General features: G+C 37.4%; 1 protein-coding gene across 1 annotated transcript; it reads left to right on the forward strand.

Moving 5' to 3' along the window:
- The first annotated feature begins 1,332 nt into the window (after positions 1–1,332).
- Positions 1,333–22,242, forward strand: inpp5d (inositol polyphosphate-5-phosphatase D). The gene is made up of 27 exons (XM_052141219.1): positions 1,333–1,947; positions 2,736–2,799; positions 5,479–5,614; positions 7,007–7,172; positions 7,416–7,556; positions 8,039–8,129; positions 8,259–8,339; positions 8,453–8,530; positions 8,903–9,026; positions 9,262–9,368; positions 9,475–9,577; positions 11,098–11,294; positions 11,788–11,905; positions 12,016–12,112; positions 12,554–12,692; positions 13,172–13,280; positions 14,497–14,585; positions 14,760–14,841; positions 14,946–15,035; positions 15,231–15,341; positions 15,500–15,579; positions 15,678–15,765; positions 16,004–16,150; positions 16,387–16,450; positions 16,815–17,039; positions 17,185–17,627; positions 21,488–22,242. Exons 1-27 carry the CDS (start codon positions 1,808–1,810, stop codon positions 21,535–21,537), a joined length of 3,360 nt encoding a protein of 1,119 aa, XP_051997179.1. The 5' UTR covers positions 1,333–1,807; the 3' UTR covers positions 21,538–22,242.
- Positions 22,243–26,443: the final 4,201 nt, after the last annotated feature.

Here is a 26,443-nt window from a genome sequence, read left to right on the forward strand (position 1 = left end):
ACTGTAATGTGTATGGTGTGCATTACTGAGGATTACCGGTAGTCAAGACTACCGAGCACTATGGTGCCATCCATTCTCACAAAACAAAACTTATTATGCACTTTTAATTAAATTGAATTAATGCATTAAAGGGTGCAGATTACATGTACAACATAATTATTACAATTAATTAGCTATCACAATTACTAGTGTTGGGTAGAAATGGATTACAAGTAATCTGTATTATGTATATTACATTTTAGTTGGATTACTTTACATTTTTATAACAATTATAAAGGCAATAACCAGTACATAATTTACTGTGCTCCTAAATGTTATAAGAGTGGTTTGAGCTGTCTGCATTTTAAGTATTTTATGTAGCATCTAGCCATGTGTGTGTAACCGGTCCTTCTTGACCCGCTCCGAGCAGAATACAAACCAGCGTCAGCCGGCATGGGTGGAGGGTGCACTAATGAGGAGGTTAAAGGCTACAGCCGCTATAGCATCTGTCACTAGTGCGCTTCTGAGGCCAGGGGAGTGAGGTTTACACATACTGCACAGCTATCGCATACCAGCTGGCTCTCGTTACACTCACCCCCCTAAATCTCACTCCCATCCTGGTCACGGCACCACTGTAACTGGTCCTGCTCAGACTGCTCTGAGCGGAATTTGAACTGCTGTCAGCAGGCATGGGAGTTGGACGCACTAACGAGGAGGTTAAATCTACAGCCCCTAGTGTCAGCTGCTAGTGCACATCTTCAGGCCAGGGGAGTGAGGTTTACACAAACCACACAGCTTTCACGTACCAGCTGGCTGCCATTAAATGTGCATTTAGCTACTGAAATTGATACACTGCATTAAAAGTGCACAATTTACAAATTCACACAGGGCTTTTAATTGATTTTTTACATTTAGTTTCTAAATGAATGCACAAATAAATGCCAAACTGTTTCTATAAACACCCAGCATCTAAAATATCTTCCACCTTTCCATTATTTTAATCATTGTGTCGGTCACATGCAACTTTGTGCATTTATATGTCATATCCATACATTCTCTCCTTATTGATTTCAAAGCTGGTTACTACATATATTAAACAAGAATGACATGTTCTGTCTTATGTTGATAGAACCTTTCTTTTCATCCATGTGAACATACACCCGAATGATGACACTTAACTGAAGATGTGACAAGTGTAGTCCAGAAGCCACTTCCTCTCGAGATCAGTGATTTGGTCAAAAGGATAAAACCATAATCCACCTCTCAACAGCTCCTTGCACTCTGTACATTTGTACATTTCTCTGTTTTGCGTAATAGCCATTATGTAGACATTTCCCTGGGTTATCCTTCTCATAGTTTTAGTTAGCAGGATTAATCATTGATATGGAATCAAAAGAGTTCTCTGACGAGAGTCCTTACATTACCACATACACCTTTTTTCACCTCTTTTGTGGCAGAGAGAAGATTTGCAGCTATGATCGTGTGAACCAGCCTGGTGTTCGGCCTTCTTTCTTGCTTGATCTCTCTCTCTCTCTCTCTCTCTCTCTCTCTCTCTCTCTCTCTCTCTCTGAGTTTTAAAACTCTGTTTGCACAGAATGAGGAAGTTCACTCTTGTGTTTGTGGCAGCTTCCTTTTTGCAGCTTTCGCCCCTCAAACAGGAAGAGAGAGAAACAGCAAGCCCAGAGCCAGACAGATCAGGAACGGCTATCAATTCTAACAACGCCATGAAACAGACGTGGGGAGTCATGTTTATGACCTTTTGAAAACAGCTGGTGCCAAAATAACCTGGGTGTCTTCAGACTGAGTCAAGAAAAAGTCTTTGGAAAGGATGATCTCCCTCCAGCCATGGTACCATGGCAATATCACTCGATCTACAGCAGAAGACCTCCTCTCCAAAGCAGGCAAGGATGGGAGCTTCCTCCTGCGGGACAGTGAATCCATACAAGGAGCGTATGCCCTCTGTGTTCTGTGAGTATTACACAACTGGCAAAGCTACATCTCAGGTGGAAGTTCATGTAAAATGTCACTAATATTAGAGTTAAGATGAAAAGTTTGGATGTTTGCACTGGAGTGGTTGTACTGTGTTATTCGATTGGGGGGGCAGTATGTAGTTGAACATTTACATAAAGTTGGATGATTTGCATGAGGTGATGGTCAAGTCCATCATAAACACAGCATATAAAACATGCTTTTGTGGCTCTGGTCATGCAGCCTAATTTGAGTCAGTTATATATGTATAAATGATGGTTTTTGTTTTTAAATAACTGGCTTCCTCTGACTTTGGGTGCCAATTGTCAGTTTTACCTCAATGACCCATACAAACTCATACCCATACAAAAAAATTACTTTTTTTAACCTTATCATTTTTATCAATATACAAAACAGAGACCTATTTGTTTGCAAACTGATCTCAGTTTCCTTGTTGCCATGCAATTGTATCTATGTGGTGCCATAATGTTCCCCTGCAGCATACTTTGCAAATCTTTCTTTAAATAATGTCATGAAAAAATGAGAGTACTTGTTACTGTGAATTAATAACAGTGTTAACTAAGGGAAGTTGGTGAGGGGTTTCCCATATTAGCCGCTTTCAGGAAAATGCTCCTTTTCACTGTTTAGGTTCCTTGTGGCAAACTGTGAGACATTTGACATTGTGAGACTAAATAACTGTCATGCCCACATAATGCATTGCATTAATTTTGCGATGTGCAAGTTCTACTAAATAACTTAATGTTAAACCATTTTTCATTCTTTTGCAGGTACCAGAACTGTGTTTATACCTACAGAATATTACCAAATGAAGAGAAAAAGTTATCAGTGCAGGTAAGAAATTCACCATATTTAACTGACATTTGTGACCTGCTCCAACATTTTGACTCACTTGAACACAATTTGTGTTTTATGCAATGCAGTAAAAGGCATAGTCACAGATTTCTAATTATATGATTATTATTTTCTACTCCAAACAGTTTCTGCGATATTATCATTTAAATGTTGGCTAAGACAATTCTTTTTACTTCAGTGCATAAAACTCAAAATGTCTTTTTGGCTCAAAACGATTGAGTAGGCACAGGTTGCTGACCTCTAATGAGTATTCTGTGGCCCTAAGCTTCCTGATGCGCTAACTAGGGGACCATTTTGAGAGTGTGCATCAGGGCACTTCTGCTTGTGATGTCAATAAAGCTTTAATATCATTGGAAAATGTGTTGCTAACCTCTGTGGCACCACTTTGAAATTGTCCATGGTTTGTTTTAAAGGGTTAGTTCATCCAAAAATGAAAATCCTGTTATAATGTACTCTTCCTCATGCCATTGGACTTACTTTCTTCTGTGGAACATGGCCAAATGACAGCCTCAGTTGCCATACACTTCTTTATTGTACAGAAAACAAAGATGCAATTAAAGTGAATGGTGACTGAGGCTAATATGCTGCCAAATATCTTTGTATTCTAAGGAATAAATATACTGCAGTCATATGGTTTTGGAACAGCAGGGCCCTTTAAATTAAGAAATCTAAAGGAACAATCTGGGTTCAATACAAATTACGATAATTATCGACAGCATCTGTAACATAATGTTGATTACCACCAAAATATTTGTAACGCATCTGTGGTTACAGTAAGGCACTCACAATGGAGGCAAATGGGGCCACATTGAAAAACACTCCATTTTAAAAGTCTTGCCATAAGACTAAAACATTATTCATGCTAACATTACTAAAGTGTTATAAAATATCAATCTACTTGATTTTAATGTGAATTCAATTAGAAGTAGAAATATTGGATATAACTTTATGCTGATAAGGTTAGTAAGCAGTTTTATCACACTAAAATAATATTAATGTTCATAATGTTAACAATGTTTACTATAATTTTGGAACAATGAGTATTATAATGTTTCACTTCCATTGAAAGTGCCTTACTGTAACAGCAATTTATTTATTTGTACTATTTAAATATTTTTATAAATAAAGAATCCATTTTTTGTTTATTATACGCTCTTGTCATAGTGTTCTGGTCACTTGACAAAACACTGTCCATCTCTATGATTGATTGATTAGAACATCTGCAACCCACAAATCATTTACTATGTTGTGCTTGGTAATGAATGCTGCTAAAGACTCGCCGAAAGAGTTGTGTGGGCGTCTTGTCTCTCAAGCAAACATTAAAGCATGCATTGAACTAGCCGTTTGACAGTGCAGCTGCAAAAACAATTTATGTTTTTATTCAAAATAAACATGCCTGGTAAACTCATGACAAAAAAAATAGTGAAATGTTGCATGTGACAAAGAAGAGCAAAACGGGTGACCTTTAATTACTACTTGCATTGTTCTCTCATGGCTGGGTGGTGTTTGGTACATTTCAAAGTAACCTGCACTCAAGGGACGGGGGTGAACCAGAACTGTAAATTTGTAGAATGCCCTTCAATGTCTGTCTCTGCCTCAGTTCTTCCTCTTTCAAGACTGCATTGCAGCACAGCCTCAGTTTATAATTTATCCATCAGTGTGGGTGTTAAGCAAGCCACAGGGTTGCTCTTGCACCCTGCCTTGGATGGAAAGTTAAAAAAAAGTGTTCATGTCATAATCAAATTAGAGTTGATAAATTTGGCTGAAATACACGGCTTTCGCTAACCTTAAAACAGGCTGATAAGAATGTAAGAGTATGTGGGAGGTGTTCGAAGCAACAATTACACCTATTGTGAATCGGACATTTTGCGATTGAACACGCTAAGATGGATGACATGTTGAGTTTTATGCTTTTTCGTGCACAATTTTAAAGTGTTGCCATTTTCCTTTAACTTGAATTAAAGAATATAAAGACTTATCTTTAATTACGATGTTATGGGCTCTAAAATCTTGCTTGGTGAGTAATAGAAGACAAAACCTATATGTGTGCTTCTTGACCTACAGGTCATGAAAAGAAAAATAGAAAAATATTTTAGCTCAGTGAGTCCTTAAAATGCAAGTGAATGGAGATTTCTCTTTTGAAGCTCCAAAAATTACAGACAGTCAGCATAAACTTCATCTATACGAATCCAGCTGTTAAATGAATGTCTTCTAAAGTGAGATTATTTTCATTTTTGGTTGAACTGTCCCTTTAACATTTAATTCAATGCATCACAAAAGTGGCATTTAAATGGGTCAACATGCTTGCTGAGCATCAAGATTTAAGTCAGATCAGGTGACTAGGAGCTTATACTCCAAAGTTCTTAGAAAACAGTGGCTTAAGCACTAGTCACTGACTGCGTGTTTTTAAAGGAAACCATGTAAAGTGAAGAAATGCAATTTGCAACGGTTGGATTTTGGCAAGCAAAGGAAGAGCAACAAAGAGACTGGCAGATAGGAAAGTTTTAGCAGAGCTAGCTTGGTTGTTGTGTATGTTTTTGCACATTTGTATATCTGCATATCATAAAATGCCATAAAACTTGACTTTACTGAGCAGCCTTGCAGAATCAGAACAGAAGATCTTTGTTGGTTATTTCTTCACGTTACTTTGCTTTGTAGGCATCGGAGGGTGTGCCCATTCGATTCTTCTCTGCACTGCCAGACCTTGTGGAAGCATATTATAAAGAGAACATGGGTCTGGTTACACATCTCCAGTATCCTGTGCAGAAGGAGGAGGAGCCAGAGGAGGAACCAGGTAAGTTCTTCCATAGATCACCCAACAAAAAAGTTTCAGAGGTACTTAACCAGGGAGAAATTGGATGGTTGTTGTTACCATAGTAACTTAAATAAGTGGTTCTTGACTTGTGGGTCAAAGTATGTTGCAGGTCTGTTGTGGTAGGGTTGCAGACAGCAAAAACACAATGCTTAATAAAATGCAGCTAACCATATAATCATTTATAGCCCTCGGAGACCCAAACATTGATATTGATAATATTTTTTCCCCTCCTTGAAAATGATATTAGGAAGCCACTGGTTATAAAAAAAATTATGATTTTTATTCATATTTTATTTTGGAGTGAACTTTGGAAAGCTGTCGCAAAATAGCAACTTTGAGTATTAAGGGTTACAAAATTTCACCACATTTGGATATGATTTACTGAATAGGCGCCTTTATGTGAATATAGAAAATGTTTGACCATTAATGCCACTGAAAAGATTAATTGTCTCAAATTTATGAAAGTTTATATTTTTGGGGGTATGTAATCATTTTCTGTTAGGAAACATGTTGGAAATTAAGAAAAAAATATTACAGGTCAAATGCTTACTCTGAAAATTTGAAAAATTGTCCCTAAAGTGCTTTGTATCAGCTAGCTGTGACATTTTTGCGTGACTTTAGCAACTGTGACTGTTAATTAGCAATTTTCATTTCATGCCAAAACTGATACAGTTCAGAGGGTCAGCTATTGTTATGTGTTGCTTTTATCCACTTTTAATGAAAATGTGTTGCACAAACGTTACACTTTTGCTAGCTGGGTCTCTGAGAGAACGGTAGAACAGGCTAAATAAATAGGCATTATCAACTTTTAAAAGGGCTAAAATGCTTCCCATATCTTTTGCTATTGCGTTCAAATAAACTCCATAGTATTTACAAAAACACTTCCAGAAGGGCCCCACAACAAATTCTAAACTGTATTTTTAATAGGAAAGGGGCCCAGGGCAATATACATTCAGGGTGCCCGGAATACCTTGCTATTGCCCTGTAAGCAGATGCCAACAGGGATAGGTTGAGTGACATGCCCTCACCCGTAACATACTGTAGCTATACAAAGTAAAATAAAAGAATTCTACATTTAATTGATTTTACATGCAATGAGGATAAACATGGTCTGTGGTGACCACAATCTGTTTTGTGCTGTGAACTATTGGCTAAAAAAAAATATAATAAATAAATTATAACAATACAATTTGCTGTTTGAATTTATGGACATTTTTATTACCTTTAGTATTGTTTTCGATCACGACATCATGTTAAATGTTTCAGTTCCCAGAAAAGAAAAAAGAAACTGTTGAAAAGCTTTAAAGTAAAACTATCACTGTGGGACAGGTGGTCATGTTGTAATTGTTCTTCTGATCTCCATTTCTGCAGAGCCAGTCAGTTTACCTCCTCAGCTACCACCCAGAAATTTCACACCTAATGAATGTAAAGATTTCCATAGTGACATGCCTAGAGGAACGGAGAGAGGAACAGAGCTTGCCCGACCCTTCATCTCAGACACCTATCTCCAGCGTCTGCAGCAAATAGACATATCAAAGTACAATGAGATTAATCTGTCATGCTTTATTTCAGATAATTCCTTTATTTTAAAATTATGATTTAAATTATGTCTATAAAGGCATGGCTTTGCAGAGATATGTTCTGTGAAACAGAAGGATTTGACAAGTGTTTTTACATTTGTGTTGTACATACTTTGCACTCCATCAGTTTAAAGTCATTTTTACTGTGTAGTGTACTATGTTGTTCTGGTGTGCTAATGATTCTGGTGCTTCATATGCAGTCTACCCGAGGACCATCAGAAATCCATCCAGGAGTATTTCCGTTCATCTGTGTGTCTAGATGCAGAACAGGTGCAGAATGGAAACCCTACTTTGCCCCACTTTAAGAAGCTTACACTGAGTATTTGCAAAAACCTCAACAGGTTTGTAAATCTTAAAATATTACTTTAAAAGAATAACTAGTTGTCACATTTTGGCTGAATTAAGCAATATGCTACAGTGATTTTATGACGAGGAAGAGGTGTTATTAGGCATGACATAAAGCAAAGTTAAACTGTTAAATTTATTAATGGGGAAACAAAATTATAATTCTTCCACCAAGCAAGTTCACTATCTTAAATGTGGCAATTTGACACATTCATATAGAATGTGCGGTTAGAGGTGGCTTTTATAGTCATTTTACTACACCTTCAAACATGTTCATCCAATCAGATTTAAAGTCAGAACTTTTCACTAGTTCACATTTTCATATAATACTTGATCTTGAATACCCCTGCATTGTAATTGACAGGATTGGATGAACATGGTTCACCCGAACCTTCATTTACAACTCAACTTACATATAATATGGATTTTATCCATGTATGCATTTAGAATCGCTAATTGAGATTCCTCCTTTTTGTAGTGAAATTGTTCGCATACTTCCGAGTCTTGAGGCGCTTCAGAGACTTCTGGATCAGCCTCTCTCTCCTGGATCTGGAAGACTATGGAATCAGGTCATTAAACATTACAGACAAATAAAGAAGTTATTATGAAATGAGAGAATAATGTTCATGTTTACATTTTAAAAATTATTTATGGTATTTTCATGCAAATTCTATCTGGTGATTTTGCATGTCGTCCAGGTGTCTGGAGATTCTGCGAATCAGTCTGTGGCTTTCAGAATTGAGCAACTGACTGAGCTTATATATTCAATAGAAGACAAGGTATCATTGTTCTTTTGTTTTTCACCACTGCCAGCATGATGCTTTACATGCAAATTAACGTTCTATAGCAGACTATATTTTTATTGTTGACTAAAATCCCCTCTTCTTCACAGACCAAGAATGCAGTGTTTGAATTTGTCGGCTATGACGGAGGGCACAGAAAGTCACTTATACCTCCTGTGACATTTGAAGTAAGAAATGCAAATCAACAGTAAAACAAATTATAAATTGCTTTGTTATATTAGCAATTGGTAGACCAATACAAGTATAAAGGGTCACCTAAAATTAGTATGACTTCTGTATATAACGTGAAAGACATGACCTTTTTTCTACTTCCTGCTGTTGTCATAATTAAAGCATGGACGTTTTTACTGCTACTGCTACAGCTTTGCTTTCAAAAACCACATGCAAACCAGAGAGTTTGCCTGTGTGTGAAATTTAGCAGTGACCTTTTGGTGGTGTGAAGCCTGGCTTCTTTGAAAAACTGTTTATTTTAGGCACAACAGAGATCACTGAACTAAATGTTACTAATGAGTTAGTATTATCCTTTTCTGTGTTAACAGGTGAAATCGGACTCCATCGGTATTTCAAACAAAATGTACATCAAAGTAGATGTGGAAGGCGGGAAGGTTTACTTCAAGAAGGCCAAAGATGGACCTGAGGATAAATACTTTGTGCACAATAAAAGTATGCCACCCCGCCAAAGTATAAACTTCTTACATTCCTAGCAACTCATTGTCATTGATGCAAGCACACACAGCTAAATTCGACCAAATGTTCTTCTGAGATATAGCATGTTTCAGAGTTGGCATAGGTGTGTCAAACAAAACAAAGGGTAAAAGAAAGTCCATATTCGACTATTCCAAGATGTTTCAAATGACCTCATTACCAATAAATAATTGGAAACATGCTAAATTTGCAGTACTGCAGCTGGTGAAGCCACAGAAGATGCCAAACAAATTAGTATTGATGGTGGAGACAGAGAAGGAGAAAACACAGCGCAAAGACTTTGTCTTTGATGACACAAAGGTAAAAAAACAACAACCACACAACTAATAAATGTGTTATAGTTTGGTAAAAGCATTAACAATATTAATTTGTTTCCATTATTTTGCATGTGTTAATGCTCTTGCAGAAGAGAGAAGGCTTCTGCCAGCTTCTGCAGCAGATGAAAAACAAACACTCAGCAAAACCTGAGCCAGATATGATCACCATCTTTGTTGGCACCTGGAACATGGGTAAGACCATCATTGCAATTGGTTTAAGGGTTTATAGTGCACCCTTGTATTCTTTGTTCTGCACATACCTCATGACTCATGTCAACGCTGCCATATATACTGAAGTCTATGGAGTGATATGTCATACCCCCGTGCTGCACTTCCCTTAAGAGATCGAAGTTCAAATAATTTCAACTTTGACCCTGTTGCCACTGACCATTCAAAGCATAAGCCAGAGACTTCCGGGCAATTTCTGCATAAATGCAAAGTCTGTCTTTGCTATGACAATTTATACTAAAGCAATTTTCACACGTTTTGCCTTATTAATTATGTCTTTGAGTATAAATCAACAATAGAAAATTGAAAACTCTCCAACTCTATAGAGAAATATTGTTATTATTTTCTATTCATAATGTTTTACCTTAGTTTCCAAACATCCAGAGATCTCAGTTCTTGAACTAATTTAATTTCACCAAGAACATCATAACACCTTAAAGGGATATTTTATCCAAAAATCTATATTCTGTCATCATTTACTCACTTTCATGCCATCCAAGATGTGTATGAATGGCTTGTAGGTTATTTCATTATATCTGTAGGTCCATACTATGCAAGTGAATGGGTGCCAAAATGTTGATGCTCCAAAATGTACATTAAGGCATCATAAAATGTATACATATTTTCAGAAGTGATATGATAGGTATAGGTGACAAACAGATCAATATTTAAGTCCTTTTTTGCTTGAAATTCTTCTCCCTGCCCTGTAGGGATTTGCATGAAGAATGTGAATCACCAAAAACACAAGAAGAAGATTGTGAAAGTGATACGTTTCTCACCCACACCAATCATATTGCTTCTGAATATATTGATTTAACCACTGGAGTCTTCTGGATTACTTTGATGCTGATGTATGTGATTTTTGGAGTTTAACATTTTTTGGCACCCATTCACTTGCATTGTATGGACCAAAATGTATCTAAAAATGTAATTTAAGTTCATCAGAAGTCATACACATCTGGGATGGCATAAGGGTGAGTAAATGAATTTTCATGTTTGGGTGAACTATTCCTTTAATAATAAAAAGTCCTCTTATTACTTTCTGCAATTACTTAATGTATTAAAGAAATTGCAAGACATTTCCTCTTCTAAACCCAAATACGTGTTTACTGTGCACACCTCCTGCTTTCTTGCCAGGAAATACCTTAAAATAGCCCCTCCTGGATGCTATCTGCAGCTCTTTTCATGTGGATTTAAAAGCAGTGCTTTGCCACCTCAATGCAAAACATGTGAAAGCCTCTTTAAGCTCTTTTGAACCCAGTCTGCTTTTAGAAAGTGAAGCAAGACATCTCTTGATCAATATGCAGTTACGCTGCTATTCTGATAAAGAGTAGATTATCATGCATTATGTTAGTTTAGATAATGTATGTTCTTCTTCATCTTTATCCATTTAAGTCCATTAAGGCTAAAATATTTGTTTGGTACAAGGTCTTTAATTTACAGTAATCCAGGTGAAATGACATGAACTGGTTCTATCCAATCAGGAAATGCAAGTCCACCACACAACATCACTTCCTGGTTCCAGTCGAAGGGTCAGGGGAAAACCCGTGATGACACAGCCAATCAAATCCCACATGATATCTATGTCATTGGGACACAGGAGGACCCTTTGGGAGAGAAGGAATGGGTAGACACTGTTAGGGGATCCCTTAGGGATATAACCAACATTAGCTTCAAACATGTAAGTGACACCAGACCAGATTCAGGCTGGAACCCGGTGTGAATCGTTTTATTATTTTAGATTATTCCTCACTCCCCAGGGAGTCATGATTATTTTAACTACACGTATACATTTTGTGTGAATGTGTTAAATGTTTTACCATTAAAAGGTACAGTTCAGACAAAAATGAATGTTCTGTCACCATTTACTCACCCTCACCCATGTTTTCCAAACCCATGTGACTTTTTCTTCCATGGTACAAGAAAGGAGAAATTCAAGTAGAATGTTAGGGACTGACAGTCTCACACCACTCACAGCACTGCATCTTTTTTCCATACAATGAAAATGAACAGTGACTGAGGCTTTCATTCTGCCTATCATCTCCTTGTGTGGTCCAATGGAAGAAAGTAAGTCATGCGAGTTTGGAAGAACATAAGGTTGAGTAAATTTTTACTTTTGGATGTACTAACCCTTTCAGCTTAATGAGGGTGGCTGTTTGCTTGGTTTTTCACAGATAGCCACGCAGACACTGTGGAGTATAAGAATTGTGGTTCTAGCCAAGCCGGAACACGAGAACCGCATCTCTCACATCTTCTCTGACAGTGTTAAGACTGGCATAGCTAATGCTCTAGGTCTGTTTATCACCCTTTTCCCCAAAAAAATAACCTAATGGAACACGTAAATCTAGCTAAGTACAATTCTTCCTTGTGTGTAAAAAGCAAATTGTGAATGTGTGTTATAGGGAATAAGGGAGCAGTAGGGGTGTCTTTTATGTTTAACGGAACCTCCTTTGGGTTTGTCAACAGTCACCTGACCTCAGGAAGTGAAAAGAAGCTAAGGTAAGCCACAAACCAAGAAACAGTCAGTATAACAAATGAGAAATCAACATTTGTATTACACATAAATACAATATCGAAACTGCTAATTGCCATTTATTGTAGGGATAGTTCACCCAGATATGAAACTTCTGTCATCATGTACTCACCCTAATGTTGACTCAAACCCATATGAGTTTCTTTCTGCTATGGAACATGAAAGGAAATGGTAGGCAGAATGTTTGGAATTGACAGTCTCAATCACTCTTAACCTTCACTGTATGGGGGAAAAAGAAACAAAGTAAATTGTGATTGAGGCAAACATTCTGCCTGGCATCTCCTTTTGTGTTTCACAGAAGAAAGAAAGTCAAATGGGTTTGGAACAATATAAGGGTGAGTAAATGATAACGCCATTTACATTTTTGAGCAAACTATCCCTTTAACTGACATCTGCACCTTTTTTAGACGAAACCAGAACTACATCAGTATTCTGCGCTTTCTGAATTTGGGAGATAAGAAGATGAATCCTTTTGATATCACACATAGTTTCACGCACCTCTTCTGGTTGGGGGATCTGAATTATAGGGTTGACTTGCCATCACAGGTAAGTTGAAATAATTATGCAGCAGTACTCAAGCTTGTTGCACACATAAGAAAAAGGTTTGAATATTTTTCAGTTTGTTTTTGCATGTAAAGATACCTTCACCTGTAAATGCATCTAGATAAAGGGTGAAAATGTTCTCCTCTGGCAACTTTGTTCATATTGCAGATATATATAACAGCTCACAAAACTACTGAATTACATAATTATTTTATAATTACTCTGAAACGCAAACACAAGATGATTAATATGTCCATATTCGCAGCTACTCAATACTTCACATTTTGTATCAAATAACATACTTTACTGGATGACAACATTTAGTGTTTCTAAATTATATTTTAGGCAATAATCCCTCTGTGGTTGAGAGAGTTTAGTAGTGATCAGAGCTTAAAAGAGCTTAACAAGAGCTGCCATAAACAAGCCCTCCTGACATCAAGAGGAAGAGACAGAAACTTTACCTAGTTGTTTGTTCTTTGCAGGAAGCAGAGATCATTGTGATGAAGATCAAACAGCAGCAGTATCAGGACCTGCTGGCTAGAGATCAGCTGAACATGGAGAGGGAAGAGGAAAAGGTCTTTTTATTCTATGGTGAGAGCTTACCTCTCTTTTATTCACTGCAGAGCTCTACTTGTTTGTCACAGTATATTGTTACCTTCATTCAGTCTTGCGTAGCCAGACTTTTGACTAAATGCCATAAGGTCTGGTCCTCACTGCAGCCTACAGGGACAAGAGGAGGCCATCTGACTGAAGCCCTGTTCACACTGCCAGAAGCTTTGCCACTTGGTGTTGCTGTTCTGTATGTCTGTATTCTATATATACTGGTGCTCCTACTGCTGTTGCTCTAACATTATTGGTGGGCTGCATAACTGGCTATAGCTTTTGAACATCTGATCACAAATGAGATATGTTGCTTGTAAAACTAAGATCTGATTCTAATTGGACAAGTAATCAGCCCCTAAAAATTATCATTCTATATATATATATATATATATATATATATATATATATATTGCAGCAGTACTCGATGCATCATATCCTGAATCTATCATTCATTTAGAATGTCAAATATTTCTGACATGGTTTTTGATGCATCGTTATTATTACATCCATGTATGTACCTGTAGTTACAGTAAATCATACAGAGCAGTGAAATTACTCAATTTCTCAGTCTTGCCTTCACTCGACTAGGATGATGTGAACTCTACTGACTCCCATTGGTATGTGCTACCAACTGATGCTTTTCCCAAGTTTTTGTGTTGCCCGCCACACCCACAACATGTTACTAGCGGTTGCTGCCACTTGTGTTGCTGGAAGTCATTCTGCTCTCATTAAAAATGAATTAGATCATACCTCTTTGTCGCTGCCGGTGTAAACAGAGCTTTATATGTAAAGTGACTGGACCAACCAAAGTGCATTTTGTTTTTGTGTTATGTGAATATATTATGCTATGATAATAAACCAGAGTTGAAAAAATTAAAATAATGGAATGGCAGTCTCTGCAAACTTTTGAACAGAAAACAGTAAAAACAGTCATTTTCATGTTCACAGGCATGTTTAGGATTCTATTGGGCTCTGATCATACTAACTTACATCAAACTACTATATGGTCCCTCAAACCCGGTTGACACATGCTGAATGACTTCAGCAAACATTATGACCTATATGATCATCATTTTACAAATCGGTCCTTGGTGAAGAATAGAGGCAAACCAACTTGCTTGTGAACCCTACATTTTAATTGATCATCTTTAACTTTGCAAGCATGCTAGCATTTGATCCTTGTTCTGCATATTTTACTTCACAGAGGAGGAGGAGATTACATTTTCCCCCACTTATCGTTTTGAGAGAGACACACGGGAGAAGTATGCCTACACCAAAGCAAAAGCCACTGGGGTACAGTGTTAAGCATCTTTTTAGCTTACCAGCTCCGTTTGAAGCAATAATGCACTAGACGTGCTTGAAAAATCTCCTCTTTGTGGACACTATCCATTGAGCAGATATAAAGATATTCTGTCCCAAATTAACTGATGAAAATGTTGTTACATATATATTTTATCTCCCGAACAGACAAAATACAACCTGCCTTCTTGGTGCGACCGTGTGCTTCGCAAATCCTATCCTTCGGTGCATGTGGTTTGCAACTCATATGGTTAGTGTACTAATTAAAAATTTGTAATTATGCATTATGCATAATTACTCATTATGCATATTTAACCATGACATTTAATTAATACACTTTTCACCATCATTTAGGATGCACCAATGACATCATGACAAGTGACCATTCTCCTGTATTTGCCACATTTGACGTTGGAGTGAGCTCACAGTTTGTCTCAAAGAATGGTATGACATTCCTTATCAATGAACTTTTTTACTGTTGAACCAATTTAAGTTGCTTTGCACAGAAAATAATTTTGTGATTTCACCAATAGGAACCATCCATGATTTAAAAAGTGTTCAAATATATAATAAACAATAATTTACTATGGTAACAATAAAGTCTTGTGCCTTATTGCTTAACTATTTTTCTCTTTGTAGATCTTTCAAAGGATGCTCAGGGTGCTATAAAATTTATGAACTGTGTGGCTGTTCTCTTAACTAAATCAAAGACCAAGTTCTTCATTGAGTATCACTCAAGCTGCTTGGAGAGTGAGGAGCTATATCTATTATACTTTCAATTATTATACAGAATCATTCACTTTTTTCTTTGTTATTTGTAATATCACATAAAGGCAAGTGACATATGTTTGGTCTCAAAAGCAAAAGGGATCATTTTTCCTGCAAAATGTTTCCAATTTATTTTGTAGAGTTTGTAAAGAGTCCAGAAGGAGAAAATCAAGAGAACACAGAAGGTACAATAAAAGTACGATTTGGGGGACAAGTTGAGGTAAAAAGTCTATTTCCAAACACATTATAAATAAAAAGACTGTAATCACATGTTAAACATAAAATACTTTACATTATATTCGTTAAATCACTTTGCAGCTCACCCCCATCATTGCAGACCCAGAATACCTCCTGGATCAACATATCCTCATCTGTGTTAAGTCTACAGATTGTGATGAGTCGTATGGTAAGTTTTCCTGAAATATGAAAGCTTACTAGCACTCATATGCCATCAGTTTAAGTTGAGGTTATTGGCACACTTATTTATTTTATGACTGTAGTGCTGCAGGTTTGCTCAACATTTTTGGGTCTCGGTTTACCTCAAGGCTTGCTCTGCATCTTTCACCAGCATAATTCATATTAAGGTGCAGTTTGTCTGATAAATCTACACTGATAATAGAGTTAATTGTGTTCTCTACCTTTAGGTGAGGGCTGTGTGGCTCTACGTTCTGCAGAAAATGCTTACACTGAGTTCTATATTAAACTCACACATCATGGTGAGCGCACAGGTCTGCTAACAGGTGGCATTCAACTCTGCATATCTGAAGGCAAACAGACAGAGAAACTGTATGGTGAGTGCACAAAACTATGTACAGTATCTACAGCAATGCCTTCTTCAAACAGATGTGTAATACATGGCAGCTTTAAAACGTTATTCTCTCACAATCACAATGCTCTGTCAATCCAAGACTCACTCGATAAACTGTTATTGTAGCAAGAGATTTACATAAACGTTGATTTAGATGGAACACTTATAGTGTATTAGTCAATGTGTTGTATACCAAGTCTGTTCCTTTCCTTTCACTAGATTTCATTAAAGTTGGAGATGATCCAGCAGCCAGTAAAAGCAAAACAGGAGATAAAACCAAAAAGTATCTTCCCTCATTTTTTTTGTATTGCATACTTTTTTTTAACAGTATATTATACCTTAAATATGTATATGATTTTTGTTAAAATTAGAAAATGCTTTAGATATCATAAACTAACAATGAACACTACATTTTTACAGTACTAATGTAAATTTATAAAGATTAAATTGTTAGTTGTTAGTTCTTGTCAGCTCATAATGCATTACCTAATGTTAATGTATATTTGTACACATCATGTTGCAATTAACAGTAACCAATATTCATAATTTGTGTAAAAGTATTGATTATATTTAACTAATATCGTTAACTGATGTTTAATATAACAATCTTTTTATTCTTATTTATTTATGAATTCATTCTTTGACAGATATTCAACAGACCATGCCACTGATATTAGTAACCCCAGTTATATGGGTGTAGGCTACAAGAGCAACAACCAGGCAGACAAGGGCTCCGGCAACATTATGTCCCCAAGAACTGGGCCATCATCTGGCCATTCTGTCAAGGATATGACACTTGGCAATCTTTCCCCTAAAAAGACTGGTTATGACCATTCTACATCCAGCCCTACTGAAAAGGCATCAACTCCTATGTAAGTAACTTACAGGCATATTTGTAAGTACACACAGGCAAATCCGGCTTGAAAAAACTTGCAATTTACTTATTGAAATACATAGAATCTTAATGTGATTCTAGATCTACTCAATTTAATTTTGCATGGTTCTTTTTGGTTTTAGAACTGAGGATGGCCAGCCTCCAGAGATGTTTGATAATCCCCTTTATGGCTCAGTAAGTGGATCACGAGGAGCCAAAGACCACCTCTATCCCCCAGATGCTCATTTTGCCTTTCCCAAAACAGACCTTGATGCCGACCGACAAACACCAGTTCCGACCCCTCGGATCCGCTCATTCACCTGCTCAGAAACCAAACCCCAGTCATCATCATTCACAAACACCACCAGTAGTAGCAGTGGTCTACAACCCCAGAACATAACCAAGAAACCTGTGGTGCCTTCTCGCTCTGAAGGGGGCGTGATTGGGCCTGGCAGGCTTCTGGTGCCTGCGAAATCTCGCCCAGGTCAGCCACAAGAACCTCAACTAAAGCCCAGAGACTACAGAGACAGCTCAGAATTGCCTTCCAAGATACGGCCACCAGCCAGACCAGGCCAACTCAAAGATGGTATGATAATTACTGCATATGTTCCACATTCCTTTATTCTAGAAGACTGTAATAGTCATATAAGGGCTGTTGTTGAGATTAAATAGAGCATGGGAGCAAAAATGGACAGCAAAATCATCTACTGGTCTACCTATTAGGCTCACAATTAAATAGTGAAGTCATCAGTTTTAGATGTGTTTCACACCATATGCAAAAGCAATGCTTGAAGCACTGGGCTTATGAGCTGGGTGGTGCGCACATATCAGTATACTCAGCAAAAAACTATTTATCAACACAAGTGTTTGCAACATCACATTTTATAGAGCAGCACAAAATAGTGGAGTGAGCTACTCAACCACTGTTTAAAAAAGACCACTTATCTGCTTGATGCAAGTTTAAAATGCATTGACAGGTACAGAAAAAGATTATGTTCAGTAAATCTGAACTGAATCCAGACTTTTAAGCATCCAGGATATCAGGGCTGGGCGATAAAAAGATTTGTGAATAATTATCCTCAATATCGATTGTAAACATTTGATACATTTTCAGTAGTTAGCCTATGTGCTACATCTAGACAATCATGTGTGTGTCACTAAAAACAAAGTTCAGCAAAATTACACATACAACTAACGAACTGAATTACAGTCATGAAATTGGACGGTTACAAAGAATTAGCTCACTAGTGGCTACCTAGCCCTGCTCTCATGTAAACCAGTATTGAGGCTAGGTAGCACTAGCTAGCTAGCTATCTTGCCAATATGACATCATTGTGTACCTAAAGAAGACAGTACTGTCATGCAATACAACTATCAACTAAACACAACAGCAACTCCATCATCAGCACTATTGCTGTTTATTTATATATTATTTAAAAATAGTTTTTTTTTTCTTGATCCATAGCGATGTTATGTCTGCTAATATTTTGACAGACAAAAAAAGTCTTTCAGTGGACGTAATGACTTTGAGACTACAGAAGTTACATCACATATGGGTAACGTAGCTGACTCACGTTGGGCTAAAGCCAGGAAGAAGAACATTGTCAGAAACATAAAATTGAATGACCATGAAGAGAGTCAAACATCTGCTGAAGACAATTAAATAGTTGCAAAGAGAGGTCACACATCTGGTGTAGGATTAAATCCTAAACTGAGTATACTTCTTGAACTTTAAAATAAAAGGTATCTTACCCTGTTGAGTTTGCTTATAAACAAACAGGTTATCTTTACATTCATTCTTGAGGTCTTACAAAAATGTGGAATGGGAACATATCTATATTTCCAGGGTCCTATGCTCCCAGGATCCTAAGTTCCCAAGATCCTATGCTCCCAGGATCCTAAGTTCCCAAGATCCTATGCTCCCAGGGTCCTAAGTTCCCCAGTTCAATATTCTTGTTAACACACATTAACCCTCCTATTGTGTTCGGGTCAAATTTGACCCATTTCAAGTTCAAATATTTAATAAATATTATCCAGGTTTTTTTTTTTATCGGAACAAGGCTTCAAAACAGCTATATAAACACAACAAAACCAATGGTTATGATTTAATTGTATTTTTTTTTTGTTAAAATACATTTTTACATCTGTGGTGTTTTGGGTCAAATCTGACACAGCAGAGAATATTAAAAAGTCTATGGTGGTTCCAAATAAAAACCAATGTTCTCTGTGGGTCAGATTTTACCCTATTTTTGATGATTTGATTATTTGGTTTGATGAGATTTTCAGCAGCACTTCAAGGTAAATGTGGCCTTTGCACCATAAAATAAAAAAAGTGGTGAATCAAAAATATTTTTTAAAATTTGACCCGTGAACGCAAAAGGTACGTACCACTTTCTAACACAATACGAAGGTTAAGTAAACTTTTCAAAAGGTTTTGCTGCACCCTGGATATTTGAAATATCTAGAGACATCCCTTGTGTGTGCTATGTGCCCTTATTAATTTTTCGCCCCTGCCCCATGAAAGTCTCTGCATGCCACTGTTCTGTTGTAACAATATCACTGCATTGGTATTTGGACATTTCAGCAGTGAGATGTCAGTCACAGCTAAAAATAGATAAAGGTGTTCATAATCAACTATAGATAAATGCAGAAAAAAATACTAGCATATGCTACTTGGAGGCTAAAACAAACTGTATTAAATTATATACTTATTTCATGATGTCATGTTTTTATCTCAATTAGAAGACTGATGTGAATTGTGGGAGTTAGATTCAAAAACATGTATACTTGGCTAGTTTTCACTTAAGGAAGTATTGAGATATGATTTTATGTGAAATAACATTCCCCATTAATAAAATCCACGATCCCGGATCCGGGATTTAAAATTACGTCAGTAATAATGTACTTCCAATTTTAAATGTATGCGGAGGAGTTATGAGCTCATATCTGGTACCATTTGAAAGCTTAGAATGTCTACTTTCTTGAGATATGCATCACTTTGGCATTTGTTTTACACTAAGTAACTTATTTACAATAAATTACATAGTTCCACCCATCAAAAGTCGTGTCATAATTATGTGCGTTTTTGAATACATATATGTCTCATATCGCTCAAATATGACGCACATGTACAAACCAAGTATCAAATGAAAGCTCTCATTGCCAGTAAGAAGTTCCAATAAGTCTTTTTATTGAGGTATAATCACATATCTAATACACTTCGAATGAATCATGAAGTATACAATCAACATTTGTAAACATACAAGTGAAATTATTGAATATTTGCCGTGCTACTCGCACTAGACAGCACAGTTAGCCACAAATGCTACATAATCCTTTACCTTAGGTTATTCTCTGCAAAATGAGCCATTTTTCAGTGTTTTCTGTGGTTGTGTGCCCAAGTAATCCCTCGAGTGCAGAAACACCACAAAGTAATGTTATATGATATTCAACAATCCAGGAAATATGTAAACAACCGATCCGGATAAAGCATATATTGCCGTAAAGCTTAGACCCTCCGCTTTCCGGCAATGTCTCTCAAGATCAAATAGACCAATCAGGGGCTGTGATATTGCATCCAGACTGTGAAGTGATCACTAGGTAGGTTACGTGCCCAAAACACACAGACGCGTCTCACCAGACACCAGAGCGCATATTTACCACTTTCAACAGTGTTTTATGTAATGACAAAGGGTTTTCTGTAAAATTACACTGGGATTTTGCATTTATAGCACTGTATATGGGTATGGGGAGACTTTAGATTTGGGTAGGCGGAAAGTACACCAAAAAAAGGTAATATTCCTCCCTTCAAATAAATTGAAATAGATATTAAATAAAACATGATACAGACATTTGCTGACATCTAGTGGAAACAGCCAAAACTGTCTGCTTGCTGCTAGGGTTTACAGGGCTTGAGTTATACACTTTCAAAAATGAATTTATATAAAAAAATCAAAAAGCCTCTTTTTTTAGGAGGATTATTACTGTTCAGACAACATATATTTAATTTTTTTTAATTTTTAGCAGTGTTTTATGCAACTTCAAAGGGTTTCCTGTAAAATGACACCAAAACTGTGTATTTAGGCCAAAGTATGTGGGAATGGGAAGCTTTTTAATTTGGGTAGGCCAAATCCAGGCGGAAATCCCCAAAAATGGCAAGGATCTTAAGAGGTTAATTATATGAAATGCATAGTGTGATAATTATTGACATTGGACGATATGAAAAAAAAGTATATATAGTGTGACGAGGAGGAGGGCATACCACCCCCCCATAAAAAAAAAATGTGAAAGCACATCGTAACCCTGCTGTTGTAATTATACTGCAGCTCTGCAAATTCACTGCTTTGGTGTGCGGTGTGAAACAGGTGTGACAAGTTGGATTTAATATATGAAGCATTTATTTTTCTGTATATTAATTCAGTATTTATTGAATATGTCTATCCTCAGTGCATCATGAGACACCACAGCCTCCGAAGATGGGTCGCCCTTTAAAATGATTTCCTATTGACGTGACATGGCTGAAGAGCTTTCAGTGCATTTTCATGTTTGAACTTTGAGATTCTGGACAGGACAAAAGACATGAGCTTCCTAATTTCTTGAGTACAAAACTTAATAAGTGCATAAATATAATAATAAAAGGAACTTTGCCTTATTTCACATATTTCATTTGAATCAACACATCACCAAAATCACTAGGATTTATATTTCTGAACCAGCAGGTTTTGGAGTACTGTAGTAGTCCTTTTAAATCTACAGACTTGCTGTACAGTAAATGTGATCTAGCAAATGTAACTTTCTGTTTTGATTTTAAAATTATGATTATGATGAATGTTTGACAGTTTAAATGTAACTATAAAGAGAGTGTTCACTTCCATCAGCCGCTGTTTAAATATTTTTTATTGCTTTAAATATATTATCAAATGAGGATGCATGAAAAGCTGCACTTCAAATAAACATCAAGTGTTGTACAAAAGTCTGGGAATGAATGAATGATAATTGTTTTAGAGCTTTCTCATTTCTCAGCATGCCCATTTATAGCAATGTTTTGTTGTTGTTGTTGTTGTTGTTTATCTGGGAAAGCTATAATCATAATGACAGCTTTAGAATGTAGGTTACAAAAAGTTGTTGTTTTTATGGATTCATGCAGTGAAGCTGCTCCAAATCTTTCTGCAATTAAATGCAAATTTTATAATAAATTTTCACAACTGTTATTGTACAAATCTGTTGAACTTATAGAACTTTTAAGGCCTATTCAGACCGCTCCAACACACCAATGTTCTAAAGTTGGTTGTTGGATTAATAAAAACGTATGAGTGTCAGTTTGACTGTTGGGTGACAGTTTAGCCCAATAAGGAGCACTTGTATTAAAATGAATGGGAGAAACTGTAAAGCCCAATTTGGTGGATGTAGAAAAGGAAGTCCTGCCTTAAAGGTAAAAGAGTCAATCACTTTTTAGATACAGACATCACCTGCCAGTCAACTCGAGAATACATATATGCATAAAAGGAATATTCAGCGTTCAATACAAGTTAAGCTCAATCGACAGCATTTGTGGCATAAAGTTTATGATCACAACAATTCATTTAGACTCATTCTTTAAAAAAGCAAAAATCGGGACCTGGGTAGCTCAGCGAGTATTGACACTGACTATCACCCCTGGAGTTGCGAGTTTGAATCCAGGGAGTGCTGAGGGACTCCAGCCAGGTCTCATATGCAACCAAATTGGCCCGTTTGCTAGGGAGGGTAGAGTCACATGGGGTAATCTCCTCGTGGTCGCAATTAGTGGTTCTCGCTCTCAATGGGGCACGTGGTAAGTTGTGCGTGGATCGTGGAGAATAGCATGAGTCTCCACAGTATCATACACAACGAACCACATGATAAAATGTGCAGATTGACAGTCTCAGCAGCGGAGGCAACTGAGACTTGTCCTCCGCCACCCGGATTGAGGTGAGTAACTGCGCCATCACAAGGACCTACTAAGTAGTGGGAAGTGGACATTCCAAATTGGGGAGAAAAGGGGATACAAAAATAAATCAAAAGCAAAAATCAAGGTTACTGTGAAGCACTTACAATGGAAGTGATTGTGGCCAATTTTGAGGGTTTAATGGCAGAAATGTGAACCTTATAATTATATAAAAGCACTTACAATAAATCTTGTTAAAATTCACCAGCCTGAAACTGGACCAGCCTGAAAAATTGTTTAAGCATATCCCACAATTTATGATACCACAGTTGTCAGATTTTGCTGCTGATATGAAATATGTTAATTGATCATAATCTTGACCAACTGTTTTGGAGATTTCGGTCTTTCCACATTCAAATATTAGGAGCTGTACTTTTATGCCGCTTATATCTATAGAAAATAGCTACCCGGGAGCATTCCAAAGATGGCTGCAGAGTGGACTGACTTGCCTTAAATTGGACTTTGTTAGTATGGATGTGGCATTAGAATGTTGGTATACATGACTGTCATTGCAACTGCCCCAACAAACACTAACAAAGTCCAATTTTGGGACAGTGTGAATTGGCCTTGATGTTGAAGTGTATAATTTCTGCGCCTCTAGCGTCTCCAAATGGAAATGCAAAAATAAACATTATTTTTAAACAACTTTTTTGAACAATCTGCTGTTGGTTAATCAACAGATAGGCTGGCCCCAAATTCACACCATTGGTTGGGTCAATGTTGCAATGTCAGGTGGTTGGGATGCTAAAACAAACAGAGCAATAATTTTATAATACCAAAGTGATTACAGTTTTTGAGGAAATCAACATATGAATGACTTCTGAGTACTTTCTCTTATCCTAAGCTTCTAACATCTACAAATTTCACACGTCAGCTTTAAAGGTGCAATAAATAATTTTTGCGTTCTGAAGCTTTCACATGACAGAGTCACTGAATTAGCCACACCCCCTCATTCCAAAACTCCTCACACCAAAAATTATTTTGAGACAAAACCGAGCAAAAGTGCAGCATTGTTTGTTCCTGTGGCTGTCAAATTCAACAGTGGCACAATAGCGCCCTCAACTGACAAATATTATGAATCATAGCCTCAATGATACACTTCAAATACAACACTATGAGAACTAGTAAAATGTCTGTCAATGTATGTGGTCCGTGGACACATTTTTGTTTGCTGTTTACAAAATCTACAGCTATCACAGAGACATCTCAGGACACTTATTTCATTCATATTTTTAATGGAGTAGGAACATGTTTTGCATAGTTTTCCATGAAATAAATCGCTTACAGCACCTTCAAGAAGTTTCTACACTATAGCAGAGATCAGTGAGTCACAGTAAGGTTGTTTCAATCGCAGAATCTCTAGGAACATTGGATCTACTCTCATTAATTCACATGGCAACTAAAGGAAAACAGACCATCTTCTAAATGTGTATGAACTTTATAGCTACTTTGATTGCCAAATCACACACATTACCTTGCAGGGCGGGATGGTGCCAAAGGTGGTGAAAGCGTCAACCTGTTGATGCCAAGTCCTGAATGAAAACATTTCCAACTCCACCCTCCAATTCAGGGTTATACTGGGCAACATATTTTGCATATTCCCATCAGCAGGCCAAAGAGTAGGATGTCCTAGTCATGGTCACCTAAAAGCGAGGGAGTTTATAGTGCAAGTGTCAGGCTGTAAATATCCCAGTCTGCATCTCATCTGACCTTTTAATTTAGTGCTATTTATTCCTAAATGTACTTACCACACGAAAGCTATTCAAAATTGCATAGCACTAATATCTCAAAGTGTGTGATGTCCAGAACACCTGGATTGAGTGGATAGGGCAGAACACAATCCCTTTCACTTCACTCTCCAGTCTGCACAAAAGATAAGGACAAGACGCTGTGATCATAGTGGATTACAATTGACAGAATAATGTCAGGCCTGATGTAAAGACAGCATTGCTGGTCAACAGCTTACAGTGCATCTGGAAAGTATTCACGGTGCTTCACTTTTTCCACATTTTGTTATGTTACAGCCTTATTCCAAAATAGATCAAATTCATTATTCACCTAAAGATTTTGCAAACAATACCCCATAATGACAACGTGAAAGAAGTTTGTTTGAAATCTTTGCAAATTTATAAAAAATAAAAAATGAAAAAAAAAATAAATAAAATCACACGTACAACAGCCTTTGCCATGACAATCAAAATTGAGCTCAGGTGCATCCTGTTTCCACTGATAATCCTTGAGGTGTTTCTACAACTTGATTGGAGTCCACCTGTGGTAAATTCAGTTGATTGTACATGATTTGGAAAGGCACACACCTGTCTATATAAGGTCCCACAGTTAACAGTGCATGTCAGAGCACAAACCAAGTCATGAAGTCCAAGGAGTTGTCTGTAGACCTCCGAGACACAGATCTGGGGAAGGGTATAGAAAAATGTCTGCAGCATTGAAGGTCCAAATGAGCACAGTGGCCTCCATCCGTAAATGGAAGTTTGGAACCACCAGTACGCTTCCTAGAGCTGGTCGCCCGGCCAAACTGAGCGATTGGGGGAGAAGGGCCTTAGTCAGGGAGGTGACAAAGAACCTGATGGTCACTCTGGCAGAGCTCCAGCATTTCTTTGTGGAGAGAGGATACCCTTCCAGAAGAACAACCATCTCTGCAGTACTCCACCAGTCAGGCCTGTATGGTAGAGTGTCCAGACGGAAGCCACTCCTCAGTAAAAGGCACATGACAGCCCACCTGGAGTTTGCCAAAAGGCACCTGAAGGACTCTCCGACCATGAGAAACAAAATGCTCTGGTCTGCTGAAATGAATATTGAACTCTTTGGCCTGAATGGCAAGCGTGGCACCGTTCATCACCTGGCCAATACCATCCCTACAGTGAAGCATGGTAGTGGCAGAATTATGCTGTGGGGTTGTTTTTCAGCTGCAGAAACTGGGAGACTATTCAGGATCGAGGGAAAGATGAATGTACAGAGATATCCTTGATGAAAACCTGCTCCAGAGTGCTCTGGACCTCAGACTGGGGTGAAGGTTAATCTTCCAACAGGACAACGACCCTAAGCACACAGCAAAGATAACAAAGGAGTGGTTACGGGACAACTCTGTGAATGTCCTTGAGTGGCCCAGGCAGAGCCCAGACTTGAACCCGAATTAACATCTCTGGAGAGATCTGAAAATGTCTGTGCACTGAAGCTCCCCATCCAACCTGAGATGGAGCTTGAGAGGTCCTGCAAAGAACAATGGGAGAAACTGCCCAAAAATAGGTGTGCCAAGCTTGTGGCATCATACACAAAAAGACTTGAGGCTGTAATTGGTGCCAAAGGTGCTTCAACAAAGTATTGAGCAAAGGCTGTGAATACTTATATACATGTGATTTTATTTAAAAAAAAATCGTGATTTATTTTAATATATTTGCAAAGGTTTCAAACAAACTTCTTTC

Source organism: Xyrauchen texanus, chromosome 13, assembly GCF_025860055.1.
Source record: "Xyrauchen texanus isolate HMW12.3.18 chromosome 13, RBS_HiC_50CHRs, whole genome shotgun sequence".
NCBI classification, from domain to species: domain Eukaryota; kingdom Metazoa; phylum Chordata; class Actinopteri; order Cypriniformes; family Catostomidae; genus Xyrauchen; species Xyrauchen texanus.

Coding starts and splice junctions, on each gene's coding strand:
- inpp5d (XM_052141219.1), top strand. CDS start 1,808: ATGATCTCCCTCCAGCCATGGTACCATGGCAATATCACTCGATCTACA. Junction 7,173..7,415: donor CAGCAAATAGACATATCAAA/GTACAATGAGAT, acceptor CTTCATATGCAG/TCTACCCGAGGACCATCAGA. Junction 8,531..8,902: donor TACCTCCTGTGACATTTGAA/GTAAGAAATGCA, acceptor CTGTGTTAACAG/GTGAAATCGGACTCCATCGG.